The sequence below is a fragment of the Euwallacea similis genome, chromosome 23 (genome assembly GCF_039881205.1).
Source record: "Euwallacea similis isolate ESF13 chromosome 23, ESF131.1, whole genome shotgun sequence".
NCBI lineage: Eukaryota > Metazoa > Arthropoda > Insecta > Coleoptera > Curculionidae > Euwallacea > Euwallacea similis.
Window position 1 is genome coordinate 1,642,325 of NC_089631.1, and position 24,873 is coordinate 1,667,197.

Here is a 24,873-nt window from a genome sequence, read left to right on the forward strand (position 1 = left end):
CGGAAAATAAAAAAAGTCCACAATAATAAAAGCAATTTTTTTCATTGTTTTGGCTTCTGCTTGGTTTCGCATAAAAACTAGATTAAAAATTGCTCACTATAATCGCGTTATCACCTCGCCGTAAGTCGACATTAAATTTAGCTCCGTGAATTAGAGTCCCATTGATAATAAGCGTTTCCATTCATACAATTTGACTTTATTGATTGAAACATCTGACATTTCTTTGAAGAAAATCTAGCAAGCGATGACCTACTCTACTAGCCCGACTGTTTACAAATTCGAGTAGACATGGCCGAATTTTCTTGCCAGCATTTTCCACTAGTTTTCCGAACGAAGGGCGTGTGAAGTGCCATGAATTCGCCAAGGGACGGTCGTTTTCTTATCGCATTGTGATTAGATCCAGTGAATCAGTTGACAGAGTGATATAAGGGCGTTGAAGCATTTCCACTTTCCTCAATTTTGAGTGGGCCTGGGTATGTAGAAGTAATAAACAAATGATTTGCGATTTTATCAATTGTTTCATTGTTTTGCTTTTACGTGAATGAATTGTGTAAAATATCATAAATTTCTAAATTTACAACAATTAACCTGAAAGTTTTTATTTACAGTGAAATTACCTTGAGACTTGAGTATTCATAATGTTTGTTGAAATCGTTTATTGCAACATGATTTCTGGTATTTTGAGGATCTTCTATTTCGACCATTAACATTTCCTGAGCCTAGAAACAAGTAGTAACATATATGCTTCAGCTGTCTGCTGGTACATTTTGCAGGACATGTTTTCACAGTTTGGGGATCTTGACAGTCTCTATTTCTTGTCACTATGCATGTCTGTGAGGAGGAATCCACATCTGTCCAGGGCCAATGGAGATGGTGGACAATTTTTGTGCATAATAGAAATTGGGACAATTTAAGTATCCCCATTCACAGAACTTTGTGTCTCATAAGCACCCATACCACCTGGCCTTTAAAACCAATTTTAAAAAATGTACAGGCTCATATGTTTTGATAAGTCAGGCCCCTTTTTACTGCCCCAACTTTTTTATGGTACACCACTGAGTTTCACCGAACAAAACTTTACCCCTTGAAAGAATGCAGGTTAAAACTAAAAAATTCTGTATAAGATTCTTGAAAACTGTATATGAAATTATAAGATCAATTAAATAAGGAAACATGCTGCAATTTTAAGCACCATAAAAAGATTCATTACCTCTTCCTTCCATTTTATTAGTGAGTCACCTGCTTCATTGACTCCATTGTCTACAATGTAGTTTAAGCTTATAATTATTGGTGACCCCTATGTGCAGATGTAATTGTTCTCAAGAGAATCGCTAAGGCAGAAAATTTTTGATTCAATTGAAGAACATTTATTTTTCCACCCTGTATATCATGGGGACCAAAACTTCATTGTTTAAAACTCATCAACCAACAGTTTATTTATACAATACCAGGATGTTTTTTAACCACACATTAACACACTCTTTTTAGAATCGTCAGATTTGCCTATTACAGTCAAAATGGAGGTTACTGAAATTGAAACAGTACCCGAATCAGAAATTCAAGAGACAACCAATCCACCATCAATAGCTCCAACCAGAAAGGAAAGAAATTTTCCATTCTTAAACCTAACAGATCAGACTACATTGAATACAAGCACCCAACCAGTATTAATAGTACAGAGCCCAAAAACTCCTACTTTATCAAGGAAACTAAAGGCAGTTAGTTTAGATAGTGAACCACAACAACAAGGCAATGCCTTAGAGGTATGAAACACACTAAGCTCTTTGTTTTTTTGTGCACAATTTGAAAGTTGTTTGTTCAAAAAGGTATCTCGAGATGTTTTCTCCATGCCAAACACTCCCAAAAAACAAATCAAACAAAAGCACTCCTGTGATTTCGACGATGGGCCTCCTAAAAGCACTCTAGCACCAAGTTTCAACTCCAATCTCAAGAAATTTGCGTCGAACAACAGCATCAGTGGGTCACAGACCCTGAAAACTCTGCCTGAAGTCAATGCCCTGCAAGACTTTTCGGATTGCCCCAATCCAGAACCTCCGAAAGTTCGAACAAAAGGGCTGTTGGAGAGGAGAGGATCGAATGCTAGCTTGACCATAGATCTTGGCTCCACCCTCAATATTGCAGAGGTGAAGACAGTGCCATTCAACAGATTGAATACCGCGAAAAGCGTGTCTAATTTATATTTGAGTTCTATGAGCAGTGAGAAATGTATTTGTGCAAAGAAGTGTGGAGAAGCTATTAAAGTAAATATCATATTTAAAGGTCAAATTTACGATAATTATTATTTATTATAACCAGAATAGTACAGAACGGCGGAAATCTCAGGAAGCTTGCGGAGACTGTACAATCTACGAATCGGAACCCAAAGTGCATTCAGGAAAACCGCGATGCCAGAATCTCAAACGTTGCCACGGATGTGCAAAATCACGGCGGAAATCTTTGTCTAACGAAAATCTCTACGTACCACCGTGTGGATTCTGCGAAGGGGAGAGCAAGGAAAGCTCAGAGATGCGGAATTGCAGAAGCAGCAACAGAAAAGCGGTATTTCCCAGACAGCCGGACTTGGATTCCTCTCAACTACTCTCTGACGACTTTAAGATGCACATACAAAACGTTCAGTATCTGCAAACGGCCGGCAAACCCATGACTGTCGACGATCTGAGACAATTTTGTGAGGTAATTACTAGAAAATTTAGTAAATTTACTTTCAAATTTCATTGTTTATATCTTTAGCAGTACATCGATATTCAATCAATATCAAAATACAATATTTTTACTTAGTTTAATATTTGATACATGATTCATTTAGAATTGTTTTATTTATAGGCTGGTCGGGTAAGAAAACTACAACAGGAATTCTGGGAAGTGCCATTAAACCTGCAGGAAAAATGTTACGTTTCCGGAAGCCAAAGTAAAAACAGGTATCGGGGAGTTTGGCCTAACGAACACAGTCGAGTACGTCTTCCTAGTAGCGGGGGGTATATACACGCAAATTATATAAAGGTGGGACAATTCAAAAAACGATCACTTGTTACTTAAATCCATATGTTTCTTTAGGGACCTGATTATACTGAAACTGCATATATTGCGACACAAGGGCCGTTATCGCACACTTGTACAGATTTTTGGGAGATGGTTTGGCACACACAGGTGCGTTCTTGTCCAAAATACAACAGAATTAAATTTTTTGTACTGAAACCCCCTTTTTTCTAGTGTAAATGTATAGTAATGCTGACAGGTCTAGTGGAGAAAGGCCGAAACAAATGCGAGCTCTATTTCCCTTTGGGTAAAAAGACTGACACTACAGAAAAAACATTCTTTTACGTTAAAACGCCCAAAGTGCGGGACAAATTCACCTTCGACAGTCATTCAAATAGCAACAGTTATGACATAGAAACTTACGAGTTCGAGGAGAAGAACGAGGTTACGTTCGGGAAATACCGAATAACTTACGTGGGCCAAAGAAACATTGACGACTGCCAAATCAGGCGATTGGAATTGAGAAAAACAGACATGAACGTGGAAGCGAGGACGATCAATCATTATTGGTTATCAAATTGGCCTGACCATAAAAAGACCAACGCAGCGCAGGTGCTGAAAATGGCTGTTGACGTGTTAAAATTACTAGATAGTTCCAAAGATGACATATCAGGGGGTAAGTTCTAAGTCATTTTATATACTCAATAATGTGGTTAATTAGTTTTGGTTATTACATGTTGGGGCTAAAGCCACTTTGCTTATAAATGACATTATTTCCAGAATCTCTTAATGCAGTTACCAAACCTGGTGAGGAGTTGCCACAAATTGATCTCAGGAATGTTGAACCAGGAGGCAGCCATCCTAGGACGCAAGCAACTAGCGAATCAACTAATAGAATAGGTAACGATAGCCGTAGAAAAGACAGCGGAAGCCAAAAAACGTTCAACTTCTGCATGGATAATAGTGAAACTTGCGTAAACATCGATCCTCAGAATTCACAAACGGTTACCTTTAACTTCATTTCGACTACTCAGAACAGTGAAACTGTTTGTCAAAGCATTACGACTAGTGAATCCTGTTCGGCTCAAGTGAGACAAAAGGAATGCGAAGCTTCCACCAGCCAGCCAAAAAGTAGAGAAGGTTCTATATCAGACTTTAACAAAGAAGTTCTAACTAACAGATGCAGCTTAGACTCAAAACTGCAGAATTTGAATAAAATGAGCGACTTTAAAAGTAATTTTAAGCGGGACGTGGGGCCTCTGAAAGCGAAGCCCTCAAATTCAGAAAGAAAAAAGTCGGCTGAAAACATCCGGTTGCCTATTGTTTGCCATTGCAGCGCGGGTATTGGTCGAACCGGTTGTTTTCTAGCCATTTTAAACGGAATTCAGCAGCTTAGATCAAATAGTAATGTAGACATATTAGCGATTCTGTGTTCCTTGCGGTTGAATAGAGGCGGTATGGTTCAAACTGCTGAGCAGTATGAACTTATACACCGAGTGTTGAGTTTGTATAACGAAAGTATCTGAGATTTCTAGGTTATTGGGCATTTATTTGAGTATTTAGTACGTTTGGAGAACTGGAACTGTGTTAAAAAACATTAATATAGTAAGTGATTGAATCAAAACGGTGGCCTGAGACACGCACATTAGATAGGAAATAGGAGAAGTGAGTTTTTGATGAATTTTGGGACTGTATAAAAGTGTAGTTTAATCGGAGGAAAAATTTATAATAATGGTTAATGCACAAGGTGTCCCAAATTTGGCTTCCAAATGGGAATATCTTTTGGGTGTTTTCAAAGGAACTGGAATCTATAAGACGTTAAAATTCAATATTGACCACCACTGAAGAGCACAACTTTTCCTCTACTTCACCAACTTTCTATTTCTTGCGGTTTTCGAGATCGTCAAGTTGGAATTCGAATCTGGAACACTCTGAACAGCGTCAAGTAACATAGTTAATTACCATATATGTCATGTTTTTCTTTTGTAAACAATATGAAAATGTTCGTTAAATATGGACATTAAATATTTGTCAGAATAGTCAGCACACACGGACATGAACTGTGCGACAAACAGTAATAGAACCTTTTTTACCCGCATATTCTTTCCGTAGAAATATTACGATCAAACGAAAATGATGTTATATGAAAGTATCTTGTATGTAAATTTTCGATATGCAGTATGTCAAAGTTTATCTTAATTTTTGACAATTTTGATCACAGCTGAACAGTTTTTGAGCTACTTTCTTCAAATGTTCACTACACTAGTTGGACTTCTTTTGGAACATTTCCGTGAAATTTAGGATTTTTTTTGTCCTCTGCGTTTTACTCTAAAGCTATCACCATTTATAAGTGCAAAAAATCTTCATGAATAAATATCCGAGCGTAAAAATTTGAAACCAATATCTAAAAAAACTATTGGAGTTGGAGGCGAAATTTGAAAAAATATGCGAGTAAAAGTTCTCTGTATGTACCCAGCTATGAAAGTAGGCATAGGTGCCCAATCGAGTACAATGTGTAATTTAAACTTAATAAATAAAAGACCATTGTATCAGACACATAGTAAAGTCGACCTTCACTGACTGTCATTTCTTACCTGAGTGCAAAATAGGATTTTCCTCTCAGGCGAGCAATACAACATTCACTGTAAACGCACGGTATTAATTTTTCCCCAATTTTAGAGACTGTCTTCATCTCCAAAGGGTGTTTTTAACTGAACTAGTGAGGAATGTAATCGAAGTTATTTGAAAAAGGAAATTATTTAAAAAAATTACTTTATGTTTCCAATAAATAAAACATCACTTTGTGCATAGCTATAACCCCAAAGTTTGTTCTCCCCCAGCAAATATGAGGCACAAAACCCTCCCTTTGTTTATAACTTAACACTAGCTTAAGGCTCCGCCATTTTTCATAAAATCCTTGTAAACCCCAGGATTTTCTTCTAAATACTGTTCATTATGTGATATAATATTTTTAACTGTTGTAAATCTTGTACATATTTTTATATTTTTTTATATGTTACGTTATTGATTTTGTATGAGAAGGTATATTATATTATAATGTGAAATGTTTTTATTGTCGGAGGATTTATCACGCAACTCGCGAAAGCAAACGGTTAGATTTAATCTATAGACCTATTGTTCAACTAATTTTATGTCGTGTGTAACGTCGATGCTAGAGAAGGCGTCAAAAATAACCGCTGTATAATTGTTTAGTTGCAGTTGTAGTTAGAAATATGGGTATTATTATTTCAGCAATATATACAGGGTTCATTGTTGTACTATTATTCCCAGGGTATTCTTTTCAGTTCAACGAATGCCATTGAAGGGCGTTGAGTAGTCATTTATTGTAACTTAAAATATTTGAATAAGACATTCATAGAATAATTCACTAATGGATGACCCAAAAATCTCTTAAAGTCGTATTTGCAATCAATTTTATAGTCTATTTTCATTAGCTGTCGAAAATATAATTTTTCATTAGAAATGTAGTTAATAAAAGTAAATACAGGGCAGAACTAGGTATGCACAAAACAACTGTTTTCTGCATAAGCTGAAATGAGCCAGGCAAAAACTACAACATTTAATTAACTTTAACTAAGAACCTTTCCGTAGTAGCCGCTTGATTCCATATATTTCTTAAACTCTCCAGTATTCAGTACAAACTTTTCCACCCACGCTTAAATTCATTTTTTTACTATAATGACAGTTCCCACTAGAAACTCTTGTATTTTTTCCGTGTAAGTAGGTAAGGACGTTAGTAATAAATCAGTCTAAATATGCTCAAAAATTATCTGCGAATACCGAGTGTGTAGACGCAACCTTGTTTATCCAATTTTGTCGGTATTTAATTATCCTAAAACCTAATATTTTGTACCTAATAAGCAAATAAAGCTTTTAATTAAATAACTAAATTTAATACTAAAGTAATTATTACAATGTTAGATGTATGTGCCATATACTACTATTATACATACTAACATTTTGAGTAACGTACTGCGTGGCAGGTGTCTCTTTTTCTGTAAGAAAACTTTGGGATAATACTTACGTCCCGTTTGAAGGGGTTTATATTTAAACGTTTTTTAATTGTATAAAATAAACGAGTAAAGTATTATTATTGTCATTTTCTTCAATATTTCGCCAATTGTGTAGGTACCTATCGATTGATTGAAAAAACACAAGAGATGTCTTTCTATCTATGGACTAACTTGGATATTTCACTAGGGTGGCAATCCTTCATGGAATTGAAGGTTTACTTTACACAGAGCAGCTGCCTACAAAGCCCTCGCTTTTTTTACTTATGACCCTCTGAGAAGAGAACTTAGTTCAATTCCCTTTTGAAGAAGTCCCAGCCCTTGGGTGATAGTCGCCTGATATTGAGACTTTCATGCCCACCATCTATTCTTATATCTCGCCTGACAAATCACGCACATCTAGCATGAGGTTGATTACTGTTTGTTACAACTGATGAGCTCAGGATCAATAGACTCCAGAAGCACTATTAGGTAGGGTCTCTTATTTTATTTTTGCCTCTCCATATGACATAATGGAAGTTGGGCTTATTGTGAACATTGAGGCGAATTTTATAGAATAAAAATTCAAGATTCTTAATTTGCTTCCATCACTTTAATACTGCTCATGTAAAAATATTAAATATAAAAACGACAAAATACTTAAAAATATTAGACTAATTTCATGGAAACCATTCTCTTCAAATCTCACAACCAATCATTCTTGATTGGTACCTCTTTCACATCATTTAGCCACAGAGTCTCTTACTTTCTTCCTCACATCTCTTAATCATTCTCTCCCATTCATTGCAGCTTTAGACAGGCGCTGCATGTCCAATTGAGCTTGAGCTATATCACCCAATGCTGCCTGGATTTTCTCAAGCAATTCTTGACCAGATCGCACCACTGCATCTAAACGATCTGCAGCGTCTTGGTTTTCTTGTTCTAATTGTCGAAGACTCGCTAACTAAAAATTGCATTGAAAAAGAAATATATCATAATTTAAGAAAGTTAATCGTTTTGAATTTTCAAGTAGTAAACTTAATATGAACCAATTATACCTGTGCTTATTTACGTACCTGTAATTCTGTGGAATTTTCTTCACTGGGTAATGATTCTATAAGGGTGTCAATATCTTTTGCACATCTTGCAATCAAGGTAGTAAAGAGCTGAACATAGTCTTCCTGGAGGAATTACATAATATGTTTTCTTTTATAAACAACAGTAACATAAAAAGGGGCTGATGAAGCCAGGTAAAAACCAATTTTTAAGGGGATGTAGACAATTGAGATTATGTAAAACTTTTAAGGGAAAAAGAGTGAGATACAAGTAGGTACTAAAATAAATAGTGTGTCAACCGGAGAAGTCTACAGTCTCCACTAACCTGGGTTTGTTGTTGGGGCGTTTGTGAACCACTCCTATCAAAATTTGGGAATTTACTAGGTGGAGCAAACTGCTGCAGAATTCCTATGCTATTACAGAAGTGCTCTGCTTGCTAAAAATCAAAACTATTCATTACCTTCTACAACACAACTTGAGAATATCATACAAGATCTTGTAGTCTCAAAAAGTAAAGATATAAAGAGACATTTCTTACCTGATTTATACAATCTTGCAATTGTGTCAACCGATCTGCCATGGTATTTAAACTGGCTTAGAAAATTTAGTAGAGAAAATGCACTTAACACAAGGCACGAGGCACTAACACAGATCGAAATACCGTTGTAAACTCTGAAGAAATACGAAACGAAATACTTAAAAAGTAAATATACAAATTAAGTACGTCACTGTCAATAAGCACACATTGACATTAAATATAAAGATATAACTTAACCTCATTCTCAGAGAACATAGGGGGTGCTGTAAAAAAAGGCAACGAATGGTGGGATATTTTATTCTTAAATTGAAAATTTAAAATTATATATAATCAATCTTAATTCAAACATCCACCGTCCCCAGAAAGTACTTTGTTACTAAAAGTAAATTCATCAAATAAATCACAAAATACCCCCACAGTACAATGAAAGATTGGAATCAAAATCTCGTGACATAACCTCACTATTCTTCTTAACAGCAATTTTTTTCTATTATAATTTCTAAATTTTTAAAAATTGTTATTCATAATTTTACATCAATTAAGGTAATAAGAAAAATATATTGTAGATAAATAAATAAAAACACCATTATAACACGATGTGGCCTGTAATATTTGCGGTGCTAAAAAGATACTCTCCATATGTAACCCTGCCCTTTGCGGGGCTTGTTGGATTAATTGGATATAATTTAGAAAATATCTTGTCAGACAAATACACCCCTTACAGCAGTAAGTAAATTCCAATCCTCTCCTTAATTTACTTCTTAATGCTCAATTCACCTCATTCTCATTGTGAGTTTTCCTTACAAATTTTAGCTTAAAAGAGGAATAAAATTTGTATTTTTCCTTATACCTAGTGTAGTTAGATATTGACACGATTTTATTGTTCGATTTCTAGAATCAATAGAAGAACAACGCAAGGAGCGATTATTAGATGAAGAGAAACTAAAGAATGCTGAAAATATTGAGAAACTGAAATACAAGGCCAATGTTTTAGGACAGAACTTATCCCCTTCTTTATCCAGTTAATTCTTAATCTATACCAGTTAACACTGTTTTGTGATGTTAGAATATTTAGTAGATGCCGACTAGATATTAATTTATTTTGTGAGAGTGATTGAGAGTAAAAAAGTAAATGTTGTTCTTAGTCAGTTTTAACTGAAAGTAGTTAACAATTTCACCACTACAACTACCCTTATTGGTGTGTGAGGCGTATTTAAACAAAACTGAAAATAAAGCAAAGAATTGTAAATGTTAATATCAAAATTAACATAATAAAGTATAATTGAAAATTGATATTTAACAGCGCTCAACGCAGCACTTCACTGGCCGGTCGCATCTCCGCCGCTGACTTTTTGCCAATGAATATCAGAAGCTTATATCGGTCGACGTGCGACTTCGGAGATCCGAACGTAACCGAGACAATATTCCCGATATTGTCAAATCGAATTTAAAAGTGCAATTTTTACCTGTTTTCAGTCGGGCACAGTCTCACACGAACGGTCATTATGTTTCTTTGAAATTAATCTTCAACTCTGTATACATTTTTCCGAAGTTTTTCCACATTTTCACTCGAAATTTTATAATTTTCGCGAGCGTAACGACACTGGAGGACGCTAATAATACTTCCACCTGAAGCGTTATTGTTGTTTCCAAAGTTTTCTTGACAAAGTGTCGCTCCCGCGTGACGCATTTTTGTAAAACCTCGTGTAGATTTGTTTGCACTGACAATGATCAAACACCGATCACTTACTGCAAATTAACCCCTTGGAACGATTGAGACAAGGAATTTTCAAAGTCTTTCGCATATTTTATATTCTCGTATTTTATACACATTGATTCTGTTAATTTCTGTTTTTATAATACTTTTTTCTTAACTTCTGCAGACGTCCACCAAAACGTCAACAAAAATTTTCGTCCGCGCTCTTAATGAACGATGAATGTTAATCTTAATTAGTTTTAATTCAGAATAGCAACGTTGCAACAACAATGCCCTCTACTTGTGTATGAGGCATTATTCTCGAAAATAAAATTTTTAGGCAATTTACAACTTTCGGCGAACTAAGTAATTTATTACATCCCTCTCAAGCACGAAGACATTTTCTAATGTCCACTGCTTTGGAAAAATAGCACTCAAAAAGAAAATTTCAAAGTAGCAGTAAATAATGAAATTCAAAAGTTCAACACATACACAGTGGCGCATTAAAAACAAAACAGGCATTTTCAGGTGCTTGAAAATTTATTTTCGAAAAATGCTCGAATACGTAGACTATATTTTCGGGTGTTGAAAATTGTGATTTTTGGTAGGACCTCGAAAAAATTGACTCCAAGGCCCAAGCACAAAGACCCACTTTTTATAGCCCTAGATATATAGGTTTCGTTAAGGGTCCCAGTCGAAAATATAGTTAGTCTTATCTGTATTTTCACCTCACGAGTTTCATTTCAACAAGGACACATTATGAACGTATACTCGCTCCTTTCACATCAACCTCTTAGCCGGGGTGAGTTACATCCATAAAATCTTAAATGGAAAGTAGGGTCGAGTAGTACCCTGAAAGGTCTTTCGATTCTCGTTATGATGATCCCCAATTTGACTAATTTTGATTCAGCAGTTTTCGAGAAATTTGATCAAAAGATGTTTCATGCGATATGAATTAATAATGTGAACTTAGCAAGAACTGAGGTAAAAAGCAGGTACTTTTGACTGATTTTTCAAAAGGATTCTGATAATTTCAACTACTTGAGAGAGTCAAACTCATCCCCAAAAGAAATTAATTTGAAGTACCCAATTATTTAACAAGTGATGGATTCATGGATATTCATTTATTAATGCCAGACAATTTTTAAAAATTACACATCCAATATTTATGTACGTATTAATTAATTAATTAAGTGTGCGAAGTAGTGACCATTCATTTCTAAGTAGTAATACAAATTTTGCTCAAATCGCTGTCGTACATTTTGGAGCATTTGAGGATTTATTTGATGACATTCATTTATTATTTTTTAGCGAAGACCTTCTAAAGAATTCGGTTGAGTTGCATAGAATTTGCTTTTTAAGTGACCCCACAGAAAAAATTCAAAGGTGATAAATCTGGCGATCTACTCTCTCTGCAATTGAATGAACTATTATTGGTTTGCAAAACTAAACAGAATTATGCATGTAGTCTAAAACCCGTTTATTTTGTGAGTGTGTGACAAATAAGTTTCTTTTCTCCTTTTTTTGTAAAAATATTCAAAACATGAGCATTACCTCTATTACGTATCTTTACAGAATTTTTTTATCAGAATAAAAAAGAAGTCAAAAGTAGCTGATTTATATTATTTTTACCTTAGTTGCTACCAATTTTGCATTATTAATTCATATCAGACGATATATCTTTTGATCTTCTTGAAAACTGCTAAATCAAAGTTAATCAAATTGGGGATTACTATAACGAAAATCTAAAGACTTATCAAACAGGGTACTACTCGATTCCACTTTCCATTTAAGATTTTAGAGATTTAACTAATCCCGGCTAGGGGGTTGATGTGAAAGAAGAGAGTATACGTTCATAATGCGTCCCCCTCGAATATAAAGTTTACGTGTCTGAGTATTTTTCGAAAATAAATTTTCAAGTACCTGCTTCTGTTTCGTTTTCGATGCGCCACCCTGTATATATGTATGTGGCAAAAGTCCATGACAAAACAAACACTCGCGACGTTACCATGGAGATGAAATGAGTAGTCACGTGATTTCTTGTAAGGAATATAGGACAGAAGTCGCGCAAACGCTAAAAGGAAGTGAAATACAAATTCCATGAAATTCGTAATACGAAGTTCGTGAAATTTTTTTAGGGCTGAAACCACCAAAATACAAAAGCTTAACGAGCACTAAAAATATTATTTCTTTAATTCGTTTGGGGTACAGGCAGAACCAGTATTATACTGGGTGGTTCAAATTTACAACGCGATACTCCAAGAATTTTTTATAGTTGCCCGACCCCAAAGAAAATGACATATAGTAAACACCAAACAAAAAGTCTCGCACGTCATCAAAGTTTTATGTCGCGCCGCCCTACGCTGTTGCCACACTTCCGAATAAATCCTTGAGGCCATATACATATAATTTGTTTCAGCACAGTCAATCGTAGGATTTAATAAAAAAATGTTTTTAATTAAAGAATTTTATTATTGTGTAAGTAAATAAAATTCGGAGAGACTTAAGAGCAAAAATCGACAAAATCGCCAGTATTATAAGATGATCTCACAAATAATCAGAACGTGAATAAATATGGGTTTGCGATTAGCGGCAACACTGTCGGTTTAAAATTTTTTCAGTCATTATATTTACCTCATCAGAATTATCGCATTTTTACCGAATGACGTCACACCAAAATTTCTGACCATATTTTATTATAATTATGTTTATATTTTATTATCTTATGTACCTATATGACCAAATTCATTGTATTTTTAATAATTAATACGTTTTTCCTTCATATGATAATGATAACTAAATAAGTTTGATATGCATGTTGTGCATTGTTTCCGAGATAAACATAACCAATGTGGTCGTGTTATTTCGTCATAGATGATGTACGAGACTTTTTGTTTGGCGTTTACTATATGTATGTATATTAAGAAAAGTCCACTGTGTAGGTAAAGCATGCAAGCAATACCAATCCGAGGTAAAAATCGCAACCCAGGACACTGACCACATCTCTACTATATAAAAAATAAATCGATAGTAAATATATCAAAATGAAGTGCTTTCTCTCTAGTTACTAAAATGCAATCTCAGCGTTACTTAGCTGTAGTCTAACGGAATCATAATGGCAGGACTGCCTGAAAGAAATCCGAAATGCTACCAGACGAGGCGAATCATGTTATCAGCATGTCATAGGCTGCACAGGTGAGTTAATTAACATTAGATAAATCTGTGGTTGATTCTGGAAACTCAACATTTATTTCAAGAAAAGCCTCGAACAGCTGTTTTCTTGCTCGTTCTGGTTTAAGGTTCGATTAGACGTAAAATAAGCATTTTCATTTTATATCGAATTTCACAATGCGTTCGTTGCGCACTAGAATCTGAGTGTGTACCATAAACAGATTATTTCCGGATACTTCCAGAACATACCGATCATTCTTTGATAACCTTCATTAGAAGAAGCGAGGATGAATAACACTATTCGTACAATCAGCACGCCCATGAGCGTACGTTGTTGCCAAATATCGGACATATTCAGCCCCAAAAACAAAATCACAGTCAAAGAGAATCTATAATACAGGGTGCCCCACAAAGAAGTGACATCAGACGTTTTGGGAAAAGTATGAATAGCAAAATTATGAAAATTTAGTGGTTCGGTAAGAGCCTTGGGGCGACCTCGTTTTAAATATTTTCCATGATGTCACACTTCCGGTACAAGCGGTTGTACCCGAAACGTCTAATGGCGCTTTTCTATGGGGCACCCTGTATACACCCCATATCATAATAGTGTGTTAAAAGTTCAAGTGGTGAATCTGTGGATGATTTTAAGAAAAAGAGTTGATATCAACATGGGCCCGTTTTCGCTTTTTGCCTGACACAAAGTGATAAAAAGTGCTTTAAAGTTTTCCTAATAAGTCCGTTCCGGCATTAAATATTTTTATGAAAATTGGAGAGCGTAAAACAGGAGTAGAAACACATCTCTTAAGGGAAAAACAATGTTTTTAATTTCATCAAAGACGTCCCCATTGATGTGGCCCTAAACATTTTAAACGAAAAATATAATACCTACTATTTTTTTAATAAAAATGATTTTCTGAACGTTCTAAAATTTTCTTAAAAAAAGTCTTTTGAATATTTGTCACAATGAATTATGAAACACGCTGTATAAAATGTCGGGGCCGGAATCTTCAATAAACATGAAGATTATTAGTGGGTAAAAATCTCACACAGAGTGGAGGCAAGAGTGGAAACCTCTCGAAAAAAGAAAACTACCACCCTCCACACCATCACTACACACAATACTGGCTATACAGGGTATCTCAAAATGATTAGTATTTTGATTACGAATTTGAAACTTTTCTGACCCACCCAGTATATTCGGTGTTTCGTGAGAAACAAGACTCATAACAATCTTATCATTTTCAATTTATTTTCAAATTCATTCGCGAGTTTTGTATTTATAATAACTTTTTGGTCTTCTCTTTCAGCCCACATTTGTCTGATGAAGACAACAAAAAAGTATTCGGAAAATGCAATCACATAAACGGACACGGTCACAATTATATCAGTAAGTCTTCATCAACCGTTTAACGAGATATTTTTGCTCCCAGCATAATTCGGCACTTGCAGTAAAGGTGACCCTATTTGGGGAGATAGACTACAAAACTGGCATGCTAATGAATCTCACTGATCTGAAGGATTATATGGACCAAGCTATAATGAAGCCCATGGATCACAAGAACATCGACAAGGATGTCGAGTATTTTATGGACAAACCGAGCACCACTGAAAATGTTGCTGTTTATTGCTGGAACCGCATGAAGGAAGTAATGGACCATCCTGAGTGGTTGCATGAAGTTGAGATCTATGAGACCGAGAATAATGTTGTTCGATATCGAGGAGATTAGCGCAACTTGTGGGGCGATGAAAAAGGAACCAGTGTTTTATTTAAAGCTGAAGAGTAACCTTAATATTCCATATATCATAGTTTTATCGAATTATATAATATACCATGAGTTATATAACTATATACAAAAAATTATACAATTTAAATTTATATAGCACTTTAGATGTAGGATGTGAATCATTAAACAAGTTTTTTTATGTCTACCATTTCACTTTAAAAATCTGTTCCCTTGGAACTTTAATTTTTTATTCCGGAAATGTTGTATTCCTACACTAATTAACGTTGCACTTACACTCAGAGTATGCAGATCTATTCTCAAACGAATTCCTGATTAAGTGGCAAATGGTAACCGTCAACGCGTCACTGTCAAAATTTGGACAGACGGATGAAAATGGAGATTGGAAAATATTTTTTTAATTTTTTCGATGGAAACATTTTGATAAATTAGGAAATTTAGATCAAAACTTCATTTTAACCGAAAATAAAGGATTCCACGTTATTTCTCTTGAAAATGGCCAGTGCTAAAATAATAGAACTTAACGAAAGCAACATATGTAAAATGTAAGTAAAATCAGTACATTTTCTGGATGTTAGTAGGCATTTACAATTTGCCAATTTTGTTTTCATTTACCTCTAAATTTCATTGAATGAATAAGGAAGATTGAAGGTAAGTTTCCTGGAAAATCGATAGGAGATTGAGTATTTAATGCCCTGCCCCGAGATACCTAATTAACAACCATAATCTCATTCACCAAATCCCAACACAACATACAACCACAAAGTAATTTGTTGGTAAACTGTATAAAGGGTGTCCCAGATTGTTAGAACAATCTCTTAAGTTCACACAGAATACTCCAAAATAACAAGACAAGTTTTTATAAATTTTTATCTGACAGGCCTACCTTACCGAGATAATGTGACCCGAAACTAGGCTGAAGATAACATTATAAATAGTCCTGTTCAATAGCCATTTCTTGATCCTAAGGCAGACATTTCCTAGGCAACTATAAAGCACCAAATCTGTCTAATATAAAAACTTAATTTATCACCACAGTAGAATTAACAAAAAAAACTTTATAGATGTGACAATGCCCTGGCAAGATATTCTTGCCCAAAATGCAACATAATCTACTGCTCCCTAACCTGCTACCAAGCAGTGACACACCAAGAATGTTCGGAAAACTTCTACAAGGAAAACATCATGAGTGAACTCAAATTAGATGCCAACGATCCTGAATCAAAATCCAAAATGCTAGAAATCCTGCAGAGGACTCATGAGAGCAATAAGCTGCCATCTTTTAGGGTTTCCAATGCAAGTAATGAGGACTCTGATAGGTTCTATTGCAGTTTTTGTACTTCTAATATGTGCTAAATTGCTTAATTTTCAGTGAAGTGGACTTAGATGATATTGAATTGAATGGACTAGGGCCATTTTCTCAGTTTGTAGATATTGAAGATTTAGAGGAGGATCTGGATTCAGATGATGACATTGATTATGTGGATATTTCAGAGAGATTGGCTGGTGAAAATGATTTATAAAAGAGAGTTGAAATATTTTTACTTTTAATATGGTTTTATAGGTGTAAATCTTGACGATACAGAAATGGTTTGGGAAAACCTTACTGCTGATGAAAGGCAGGATTTTATGGCTTTTTTAAAGTGAGTTTTAACAGAAAAAGATAAATATTGGAATGAAATTTCATTTTACATATAGATCAGAGGATGTGTCCAAATTAATTCCTTCCTGGCAACCCTGGTGGCTACACAGGGAAGAAAATAAGGTTACAGAATTAAGCGAGGATGCAGTTCAGACTTTCAAGAACAATTGCCCCAAATTGAGAAATATCAAAGATTTTTCCAGTATTTCGGTGGATAAATCAATAATTGTTAAATCATGATTTCTTATTGTAGAGGTTTTAGACAAAAACCCCAGCAAACTGTGTCAAATATAATTTGATAAATTTGCTAGCGGCCTATGCGTTTACAGCGCGCTATTTCAATGGAGAGCACATGGATTTTCCTAATGAGGCTGTCGCTGCCGTAGCAACTACATCATTTGCCCTCAAGAAGGGTCAAAACTTCGAGAATTACGAAACAGCGGTAAAGAGCGTGGAACAAGCTTGTATTAATGTAAGTTTGCGTTTTGTCTTATATTTGTTTTATTTTGGTTTTATTTCCCAGAGCGAGTGGATTATTACTGATTCTGAAAACTTGGACTTAATGAGGGAGGACGTCGGAAAAATCTTGAAAGGCCCAAATTCGGAAGAAAAGTCGTTTTATGTGCTGTGCGCTCTTACTGATTTTCAAAATTTACTGAGAGAGTGCCAAAAACCTAAGGAGCAAAACCCAACTGGAGGTGATATTTTTCCTTTACCTGAGGCCTTGGCTTTATATTGTATTTCTTTAGCTTTCAGCAAGCAGTTCCCCAACGAACATTTCCCACAGTTACAGTACGAGACCAAAGAAAAGATAAAAAAGTATCTTAAAAAGAGCGACTACTTCCTGAGTTTCGCCAAAGATGTTCTGAAAATGTGATAAATTAAGTACCATATAAATCTATGTACGCGCTCATTCGTTTATCCAGAAGCGCTGTTGATTGTTTTTTAATTTTATATGATCCAAATCGCATGTAACTCGTACGGAATATAAAGTCTTGTTTGTGTCTATTTGACTGAACGTTCTACGAAACAGTTAATAAGAATAAAGGAAAACGTGTTTCGGCAATGATTATTTCTCATTAAAAAAGGGCCGTAAAGGAAGTGTTTACGAGGCAGCTGATTGAGAGGGGCTAAGGGCGCTAAAACTGTCTTTTTCGTTTATACAGGGTGTTAGTGATATTATGCAGGGTGATAACTTTCGTAAATTTAACCAGTGATTAAGAACATCATTTTGAACAAAAAAGTTCGTTACAAGAGGGGTCGAAAACCTAATAGTTTTTTCAAATAAAAATGTCAAAGTTGGTAACCGAAAAGCTACGATAAGGTTTAAAATTTGAATAAAATGTGAAAAAATGTATTTGACACATTTTGGTTGTTTCACGTGTAACAAAAAAACTTAAAATTATTCAACAATAACATTGCTAAAAGCAATTGAAAACCTAATTAATAACTTAAGCGATAAAAAAAACGTAAGTGGCAACGCCGCACTGAACGTTACCGAGGAAGAGAAGTTTATTTTTGTTATGGTTGTTTTTTATGGCCCTTAAGAGGGTCGCTCACCCACGTTACGGGTGAAGTGATAAGGCATTGGAATGCGCAGTAAACAGATTGACTTAGTACCTCAATAGTACATGAGTTATGTAACCATCTGCACTTTATCTCATTTTATGTGACATATGATCCTGGGCAAAGATGCGTGGCGCCATGGACATGTGGAGGTCATTAGTGACCATCAAGAAGGGACAAGACAAAAACCACCCTTATTTTTTAAATTTGTCATGGACTGTATGTCCTTTTATACTTTTAACATTTTAGTGTGATTTCGGTCTCGTTGAATGCATCTTCTGTCGGTACACGTAACAGATTGTCCGCAAAGTTAATTTGGGCGAGCTTTAAGTGATTTTATTCCGACTTATTAACAGTACCTACGTGATAATGTATTCTGTATGCGAGTATCATGACATGCTTTTGATCTATGTAGAGGCGTTACAAAATTCTGAAGAAGTTAGGCGCATTTACGGTAATCCTTATCCAGAAAGAAAACTTCCAGCTCGACAAACATTTGTGCGAGTTTCCCAAAATCTTCTGGATACAGGGAGTGTTATTTCTTTATATCAAGAACTCGAGGTAAACAGAGAGAAGTTGGTTCTGAAGCCGAAGAACAAATTTTAAACCTTGTTCAGCAGAGTTCAACAAGGAATACCTGGAGTAGAGCATGCATGGTCTCAAATGGTGAACATTTAGAACATTTAATGTACCAAAAACAATAATAAATTTGTGTTTTTGAATGTGATGTGAGTGGTGTTAAATGTGTAACGTGTCATGTTAAGCTAATTAAAGATGATAACAATAATTTCAAGGTAAATGGCTTTTCAACATAATAAAATAAGAATCATACAATTTTTACATTCCATGAATTTAGTGCATTTTATTAATTATGTACTGTAAAATCTATCAGACCCAAAAAAAACCGTGTAAAACGCAAACCCACTTCATGCGGCTACTTAGGTAGGTGTGAAAATGAAATAAATACGAGGCGACGTTGCCAATTCTCGGAAAATATTTTTTTGATTTTCCAGGGAAATGGTTGTATTTACGACCCCTGTTGTAAGGAACTTTTTTGATCAAAATGATGTTCTTAATCACTGGTTAAATTTACGAAAGTTATTTCACTAACACCCTGTATATACTTCGGCAATGGGCTCATCAGATCTCCCCTATGTAGAGTTACAATAATCCAACTAATTTCACGTAACTGACAACTATGAAGGTAACACTGGTCATACTCGTTGCAGATATCCAGCGACGTGCTTGTTTCATTTTGCAATCTCGTGCGATAATTGCTTTATCGTCCGTTCGTAATGAAATTATATATATTCCGATAACGCTAATTATTAAAATAATAACGATTATGAAGCAACAGCTGCCTCAGAGATGCGTTAACCTTCACTACAAAAATGTAAATATAGACAGAGAGCATTATTAGAAAGATATATTTAGCATTCTATAAACATGAGCACGCATCTATTTTATCGATTTGAATCAAGTCGGTCAGATCGCAAGCTAGACACGTTTTCCTCGCTTATTTCAAGTAGATCCCCACTTTAATAATTAATGGTACTTGTGTAAACAGCGAATAGGTACTATTGTTTTAATTGTGTACTGTAGCAGTTGACTGCGCAGAAATATTACATATTAAGACCGATAGCAACAATCTTTATTGCCTTCGGAATTAAATTATCGCAATCGGGTTGTGTAAACATATAAAAAGCGTTTGATAGTGTTGAGGTTTTGCAGTAGATACCTACCTACGTAAAGGAGCTGTGCAACAAGAAGTATGTAAGTAAGAAATTACTGTAATAAATTAACTTTTTTGTTGTGGGAATGCAGAAATGTCTGGAATAAAAGAATTCGAGGGCCTGGAACAAATGCTGGAGACAAATTTAAAAGGAGAGGATTATGAGCAAGTCAGGCAGCTTCTATATGGCCGGCCTGTGGTGTAAGTACTCGCTTTTCCATGCTGCATAATCTTGCATTAAAGATAGCCTCAATAGAAATTTGAGCATTCCTCGAACCGCACAAGGCCTCAGCTTTGAGCTCAAAGCCTACGGCATTCCTTGCCCACAAGAACAACTGCGTAGTCCAAAAATCGTTAGAGTCGGCTTATTTCAAGTAAGGCTCGTTAAATATCACTAAGTTCAAGAACCTCAAAGTTACTTAATGTATTAGCATCAAATACCACTACCTGCGACATCGAAAATACAAAACATGAAGGAAGCAATGTACAAGATGGCCAAAGAAGTCATCCATACTGCAGCCCAACTGGATGTAAACGTGTTTTGCTTTCAAGAAGCTTGGAGTATGTGTCATCTTTTAAAAAAAGGTTGCGAATTAATGTATTCATTGGTTGATCGCAGATATGCCCTTTGCGTTCTGCACCAGGGAAAAGTATCCTTGGTGTGAATACGCTGAATCTGCTCAATATGGGTCAACTACAAAATTTTTGCAGGAAGTACGTTTGCTCTTCAAGCATATGCCCGTATTAAAATTAACGAATTTTCAGCTGGCTAAGCAGCACAATATGGTAATAATTTCCCCAATATTAGAGAGAGACGAGACTCATTGCGACACAATTTGGAATACAGCAGTGGTGATAGACAACCACGGAGATTACTTAGGGAAGCACAGAAAGAACCATATTCCAAGAGTCGGAGACTTTAATGAGTCCACGTATTACTTTGAAGGAAATACTGGACATCCAGTTTTTGAGGTGACGTAACTACAGACTCGACCAACAACCAAATAAAATGGCATTTTAGACTGAATTTGGCAAAATTGCAATAAACATTTGTTACGGAAGACATCACCCCCTGAACTGGTTGGCATTTGAAATTAACGGAGCGGAAATTGTCTTCAATCCTTCAGCTACTGTAGAGTAACTCAAATTGTTTTATTACTCCTCTTTACTAACACAAAAATTTTAGGTGGGCAGCTTAAGTGAACCCTTATGGGGCATTGAAGCTCGAAACGCAGCTATAGCTAACGGATATTTCACTTGTGCTATTAACAGAGTGGGTACAGAGGTATTTGAGAACGAGTTTACTTCTGGTAATGGGAAACCCGCTCATAAAGACTTTGGACATTTTTATGGGTCTAGCTACCTGGCGGCGCCCGACGGATCTAGAACCCCGGTAAATTCAAATATGTGAAACTTTAACTAGGTAAAAGACTTCCAAAGTGCCGTTGCATTGGTCTGACTTATTCTAGGGGTTATCTAGAACAAGGAATGGCCTTTTGGTCGCTGAAATTGACTTGAACATGTGCCGGCAAGTGAGGGACCATTGGGGATATCAGGTATATTTCATATGTTATCAACTTAAATCCAATTTATGTTATTTTAGATGACCCAGAGATTAGACTTATACTCAAAATTCTTGCCAACAGTATTGAAGCCTAATTTTAAGCCCCAAATAGTGAAGAAACAATAATGATTATTTTTAAATAATTTGTGGGATTTTAAATGTGATAAAAGCCTTATTTGATTTACTTACATATTGTATTTCTTACTAATTTCTAGTGCTGCTCGATATAATTGAGCATTAACAATCCTCAACTTTACATTCTCCTTAAGTAACTTTTTTCTAGTTACTTCCTTTTGCATTCCATTTTCATCATCAGAAAAATCTATGTCCTCAGTCTGTACTTTTGAGACAACAAAGTCTTCAGAATCATGTTCTATGCTTCTTTCTAAGGATTTTATTACCACTTGGGGCTTTAAAGTCTGCACATGAAAATTTGCATAGTTTTGGACGAATTTTACGTTACTAATCGAAGCTGTATGCTCAAACTTCTGTAGGATTTGTTTACTCTTTATTTCCCATGTATAAACGAAATTGTCCTCTGCTCCTGTGGCCAAAATGCTGTTACTGCAATTTAGCGCCAATGCCACGATTTTGTTCTTATGCCCAATAAAATCTTTAGTAGTTTCCACAAAATGGTTTAAAGTTCTAGGAGGGCTCTTCAAGTTAAACTGCTTTACCAAACCAGATGTTGTTCCTATGTAAAGATTCCAGCATGGGGAATCGAATAATATAGAAGTAAGTTGCTCCTTGAAAACTAAACACAGCAATAGATCGCCTGTTGCCAAAGTGTATAAGCGTGCAGTGTGATCTGCTGAGCATGTGGCTATCCTTGAGTTGCGTCCAAAGCAGCCTGCAATGAAAACAAGCACTTTTTGGAAAAGAATCAGAAAATATGAGTTTGAGATCTTAATAAATCAGTTTAAACCCCAAAATAAGAATAAAATATGAAATTTTAAAGAAAACAAGCCAAAAATATAAAATAAATCTTAGCTCACCTAAATGGATATCTCTAATTGGCATGCTATGATCATTTCTAGTATACACAGGCTCAACTTGCCCTATACTGCTTTGAGCTAACAGGCTATGATGAATGGCTATTAGATTGGCAAGAAAATACACCACCAAAATTCCATCTTCGCCTCCAACTACAACATATTCCCCATCACTTGAAAACTTTATGCAAGTGATGGGCTGAAAGTGCCTCTGCTGAACTGAAAGCAGTTTGCCTGAGGACAGCTGCCAAACGTACAATTTTGTTGATATTGCTACTGCAAGGTACCTGTTCTGGGGACATATAGCTAAGCAGATTATAGGCCCCGGTAAGATAAGTCTAGAATATTTATGTGTTATTTTTTGTTAGGTGTTTAAATATAGGTACCTTATATTTTTGTCAATTTCTTGACTGTTTAAGGGCCACGCATGCAGCAGTGGTTTACTGGTCTCGGCGGCTAAAATGTAGTCTTTTCCAACGACTGAGAGACACTTATTGGGTACAGTGCCCCCGTTTTTGTAGAGCTTTAAGACGTTTTTCGTGTTATAGTCCCATAACGAGACCGAAAATTGTTGGGAAGATTGGGAAGTGGTTAATAAAAGTTCTTGGTTTTCCATGTTGAGTTTCGCAGGTTTCAAAATTGAACACTAATTTGGAATTTAAAGGTTTTTATCACATTTAAGGGGGAATTTATCGACTTAATGTTATGAAAATGTGCTTTATAAAAAATCCCGTATCCTCGCTCGCATTCTCAGATTTAGAATTTAAGACTATTTATACAGAGAGATCATTTAAATTTCATATCTAGCCAGCTGTGGGATTTTACACAAGAGAAATAGAAAATAAAAAGTAGGTCGTAGCTTGATCATATGCCGCAAAATGACGTTAAAATTAATTTTTGATAAAGAAGCCGAGTGAGGTTATGTTGCTTTATTTACTTTTATCGACATACGTTGTTTTCTTCAGCAAACTTCACAGCTGACTAGATATAAAATTTAAATGATCTCTCTGTATAAAAAATAACATACATAGATATATATATATATATATATATATATATATATATATAACGAATATGTATAATAAAAGAACAAACTGTCATAAACCCGGCTTAATGTTACTATGGTGAAACGAAGCCACCGCAATAAACTATAAAAAAACAACAGCTAGTTTGAAAGGCAAAACATTGAGGTTAGTTAATTACGGACTCTTGTAACCCCAATTGAATTTATTGGATATGGCTCACTTTTCTAGTCCCGTGGACTGTTTAATGCATGCTGAAGGAGAAAAAATCTAATTTTTTCGACTTCTTGCTGTTGCACTAACAGATAAGGCAATTTGAACCCTCTGTCTATTGGACGTTGAAATGCTTTGATTGGGGCTTTAAAAGGGGAACCCCTGAGTGAAAGTTCCCAAAAGAATTGACGTATTTGTTCTAGCCATTTTATAAATGGCAAGTGCTTATTAATTATAAAGTTTAATGTATTCTTTAGTTGCTGTCTCTTTTAGACCAGAGCTGAATTTGTTGCTAAAGAAGATTGTACACAAGACTTTAATATTAGCATGAAAAAGAGATTCCCCCAAAACAACTTCAAGTTCAACAAAGAATTCCAAGAAAACTGAATGGGTCGATTCAAACTGATGTAACTGACCAATATTTACATTGAAAATTTACCTCCTATTCATAATAATTTAAATTTTGAGGGAAATCACTTAAGTGAAAATATTTTAAAAACCGTTAAAGATATGAGTTTTTTTGTAGAATATTTTTTTATATATATGTAAATCAAAAACCGTGAGATTTATTTCCAGTTCACAGAATTAAAAAAATCATTTTTATGCCCTGTAACATGAAAATGAGCAACTTTTTTATGAGGCAAATTTAACTAGATCGCCGTATTTTCTACCCTTTAGTACCCAATACTAATTTGCACCATTGTTTCTAGGATATCTTATATAAAATTTCTTATGAACGTGCAAAATTTGGTAGAATGTCAAAAGCCAAATAGCGCTTTAAGCCTCACCTAAATTGTTACTCCTAAACGAACCTACTTCAGCTTTTTATTGCATGGTTTTCGTCCTGCCAAAGCTTACCTGTAAACCACAAAAAAACAATCAGAACATTCCGGTTTAAATTAAACTACCAATTCATCTTACCCTGATCTTTT

The 24,873-nt window shown here is 35.2% G+C and overlaps 7 protein-coding genes across 9 annotated transcripts; 5 read left to right on the forward strand and 2 right to left on the reverse strand.

Moving 5' to 3' along the window:
• Positions 1-33: 33 nt before the first annotated feature.
• LOC136416526 (receptor-type tyrosine-protein phosphatase F-like) lies at positions 34-4,748 on the forward strand. Its single transcript, XM_066401732.1, has 8 exons — positions 34-473; positions 1,489-1,763; positions 1,827-2,261; positions 2,317-2,694; positions 2,845-3,021; positions 3,076-3,168; positions 3,232-3,673; positions 3,778-4,748. The coding sequence occupies exons 2-8, from the start codon at positions 1,518-1,520 to the stop codon at positions 4,521-4,523; spliced, it is 2,517 nt and encodes an 838-aa protein (XP_066257829.1). The 5' UTR covers positions 34-473; positions 1,489-1,517; the 3' UTR covers positions 4,524-4,748.
• A 289-nt stretch (positions 4,749-5,037) lies between these two features.
• On the forward strand, positions 5,038-21,902 carry pyd3 (beta-ureidopropionase pyd3). 3 transcript variants are annotated; one of them, XM_066401752.1, is made up of 10 exons: positions 5,038-5,071; positions 20,243-20,351; positions 20,407-20,524; positions 20,582-20,711; positions 20,770-20,864; positions 20,916-21,122; positions 21,172-21,282; positions 21,337-21,543; positions 21,620-21,706; positions 21,754-21,902. In XM_066401752.1, the coding sequence occupies exons 1-10, from the start codon at positions 5,053-5,055 to the stop codon at positions 21,838-21,840; spliced, it is 1,170 nt and encodes a 389-aa protein (XP_066257849.1). In that variant the 5' UTR covers positions 5,038-5,052; the 3' UTR covers positions 21,841-21,902. The 3 variants fall into 3 exon arrangements, with proteins under 3 accessions (XP_066257849.1, XP_066257851.1, XP_066257850.1); XM_066401754.1 differs by lacking the exon at positions 5,038-5,071 and adding an exon at positions 19,932-20,191; XM_066401753.1 differs by lacking the exon at positions 5,038-5,071 and adding an exon at positions 19,932-20,187.
• MED21 (mediator complex subunit 21) lies at positions 7,624-8,770 on the reverse strand. Its single transcript, XM_066401520.1, has 4 exons — positions 8,602-8,770; positions 8,389-8,499; positions 8,084-8,188; positions 7,624-7,971 (listed from the first exon to the last, which is right to left on the reverse strand). Exons 1-4 carry the CDS (start codon positions 8,641-8,643, stop codon positions 7,795-7,797), a joined length of 435 nt encoding a protein of 144 aa, XP_066257617.1. The 5' UTR covers positions 8,644-8,770; the 3' UTR covers positions 7,624-7,794.
• On the forward strand, positions 9,123-9,735 carry LOC136416536 (small integral membrane protein 12). Its single transcript, XM_066401756.1, has 2 exons — positions 9,123-9,327; positions 9,497-9,735. Exons 1-2 carry the CDS (start codon positions 9,198-9,200, stop codon positions 9,625-9,627), a joined length of 261 nt encoding a protein of 86 aa, XP_066257853.1. The 5' UTR covers positions 9,123-9,197; the 3' UTR covers positions 9,628-9,735.
• On the forward strand, positions 13,332-15,391 carry purple (6-pyruvoyl tetrahydrobiopterin synthase purple). Its single transcript, XM_066401567.1, has 3 exons — positions 13,332-13,492; positions 14,776-14,855; positions 14,918-15,391. The coding sequence occupies exons 1-3, from the start codon at positions 13,413-13,415 to the stop codon at positions 15,193-15,195; spliced, it is 438 nt and encodes a 145-aa protein (XP_066257664.1). The 5' UTR covers positions 13,332-13,412; the 3' UTR covers positions 15,196-15,391.
• LOC136416410 (zinc finger HIT domain-containing protein 2) lies at positions 15,564-17,895 on the forward strand. Its single transcript, XM_066401566.1, has 8 exons — positions 15,564-15,755; positions 16,275-16,529; positions 16,583-16,716; positions 16,775-16,853; positions 16,909-17,062; positions 17,115-17,324; positions 17,376-17,550; positions 17,602-17,895. The coding sequence occupies exons 1-8, from the start codon at positions 15,706-15,708 to the stop codon at positions 17,727-17,729; spliced, it is 1,185 nt and encodes a 394-aa protein (XP_066257663.1). The 5' UTR covers positions 15,564-15,705; the 3' UTR covers positions 17,730-17,895.
• On the reverse strand, positions 21,900-23,446 carry LOC136416533 (WD repeat-containing protein 18). Its single transcript, XM_066401751.1, has 3 exons — positions 23,093-23,446; positions 22,710-23,044; positions 21,900-22,564 (listed from the first exon to the last, which is right to left on the reverse strand). The coding sequence occupies exons 1-3, from the start codon at positions 23,320-23,322 to the stop codon at positions 21,900-21,902; spliced, it is 1,230 nt and encodes a 409-aa protein (XP_066257848.1). The 5' UTR covers positions 23,323-23,446.
• Positions 23,447-24,873: the final 1,427 nt, after the last annotated feature.

Bases quoted from the DNA above. Each gene is read 5' to 3' on its own strand.
- purple (XM_066401567.1), top strand. From the start codon at position 13,413: ATGGCAGGACTGCCTGAAAGAAATCCGAAATGCTACCAGACGAGGCGA. The intron at 13,493-14,775 runs GTGAGTTAATTA...CTTCTCTTTCAG, and splicing joins GCATGTCATAGGCTGCACAG to CCCACATTTGTCTGATGAAG. The intron at 14,856-14,917 runs GTAAGTCTTCAT...CGGCACTTGCAG, and splicing joins ACACGGTCACAATTATATCA to TAAAGGTGACCCTATTTGGG.
- LOC136416410 (XM_066401566.1), top strand. From the start codon at position 15,706: ATGGCCAGTGCTAAAATAATAGAACTTAACGAAAGCAACATATGTAAA. The intron at 16,854-16,908 runs GTGAGTTTTAAC...TTTTACATATAG, and splicing joins GATTTTATGGCTTTTTTAAA to ATCAGAGGATGTGTCCAAAT. The intron at 17,551-17,601 runs GTGATATTTTTC...GTATTTCTTTAG, and splicing joins GGAGCAAAACCCAACTGGAG to CTTTCAGCAAGCAGTTCCCC.
- MED21 (XM_066401520.1), bottom strand. From the start codon at position 8,643: ATGGCAGATCGGTTGACACAATTGCAAGATTGTATAAATCAG. The intron at 8,500-8,601 runs GTAAGAAATGTC...TTTGATTTTTAG, and splicing joins TGCAAGATTGTATAAATCAG to CAAGCAGAGCACTTCTGTAA. The intron at 7,972-8,083 runs GTACGTAAATAA...TGCAATTTTTAG, and splicing joins AAAATTCCACAGAATTACAG to TTAGCGAGTCTTCGACAATT.
- pyd3 (XM_066401752.1), top strand. The intron at 21,544-21,619 runs GTAAATTCAAAT...GACTTATTCTAG, and splicing joins CCGACGGATCTAGAACCCCG to GGGTTATCTAGAACAAGGAA. The intron at 21,707-21,753 runs GTATATTTCATA...ATGTTATTTTAG, and splicing joins GGGACCATTGGGGATATCAG to ATGACCCAGAGATTAGACTT.
- LOC136416526 (XM_066401732.1), top strand. From the start codon at position 1,518: ATGGAGGTTACTGAAATTGAAACAGTACCCGAATCAGAAATTCAAGAG. The intron at 3,022-3,075 runs GTGGGACAATTC...ATGTTTCTTTAG, and splicing joins TACACGCAAATTATATAAAG to GGACCTGATTATACTGAAAC. The intron at 3,169-3,231 runs GTGCGTTCTTGT...CCTTTTTTCTAG, and splicing joins AGATGGTTTGGCACACACAG to TGTAAATGTATAGTAATGCT.
- LOC136416533 (XM_066401751.1), bottom strand. From the start codon at position 23,322: ATGGAAAACCAAGAACTTTTATTAACCACTTCCCAATCTTCCCAACAA. The intron at 23,045-23,092 runs GTACCTATATTT...TAAATATTCTAG, and splicing joins GAAATTGACAAAAATATAAG to ACTTATCTTACCGGGGCCTA. The intron at 22,565-22,709 runs GTGAGCTAAGAT...TTTTCATTGCAG, and splicing joins AATTAGAGATATCCATTTAG to GCTGCTTTGGACGCAACTCA.
- LOC136416536 (XM_066401756.1), top strand. From the start codon at position 9,198: ATGTGGCCTGTAATATTTGCGGTGCTAAAAAGATACTCTCCATATGTA. The intron at 9,328-9,496 runs GTAAGTAAATTC...TTCGATTTCTAG, and splicing joins CAAATACACCCCTTACAGCA to AATCAATAGAAGAACAACGC.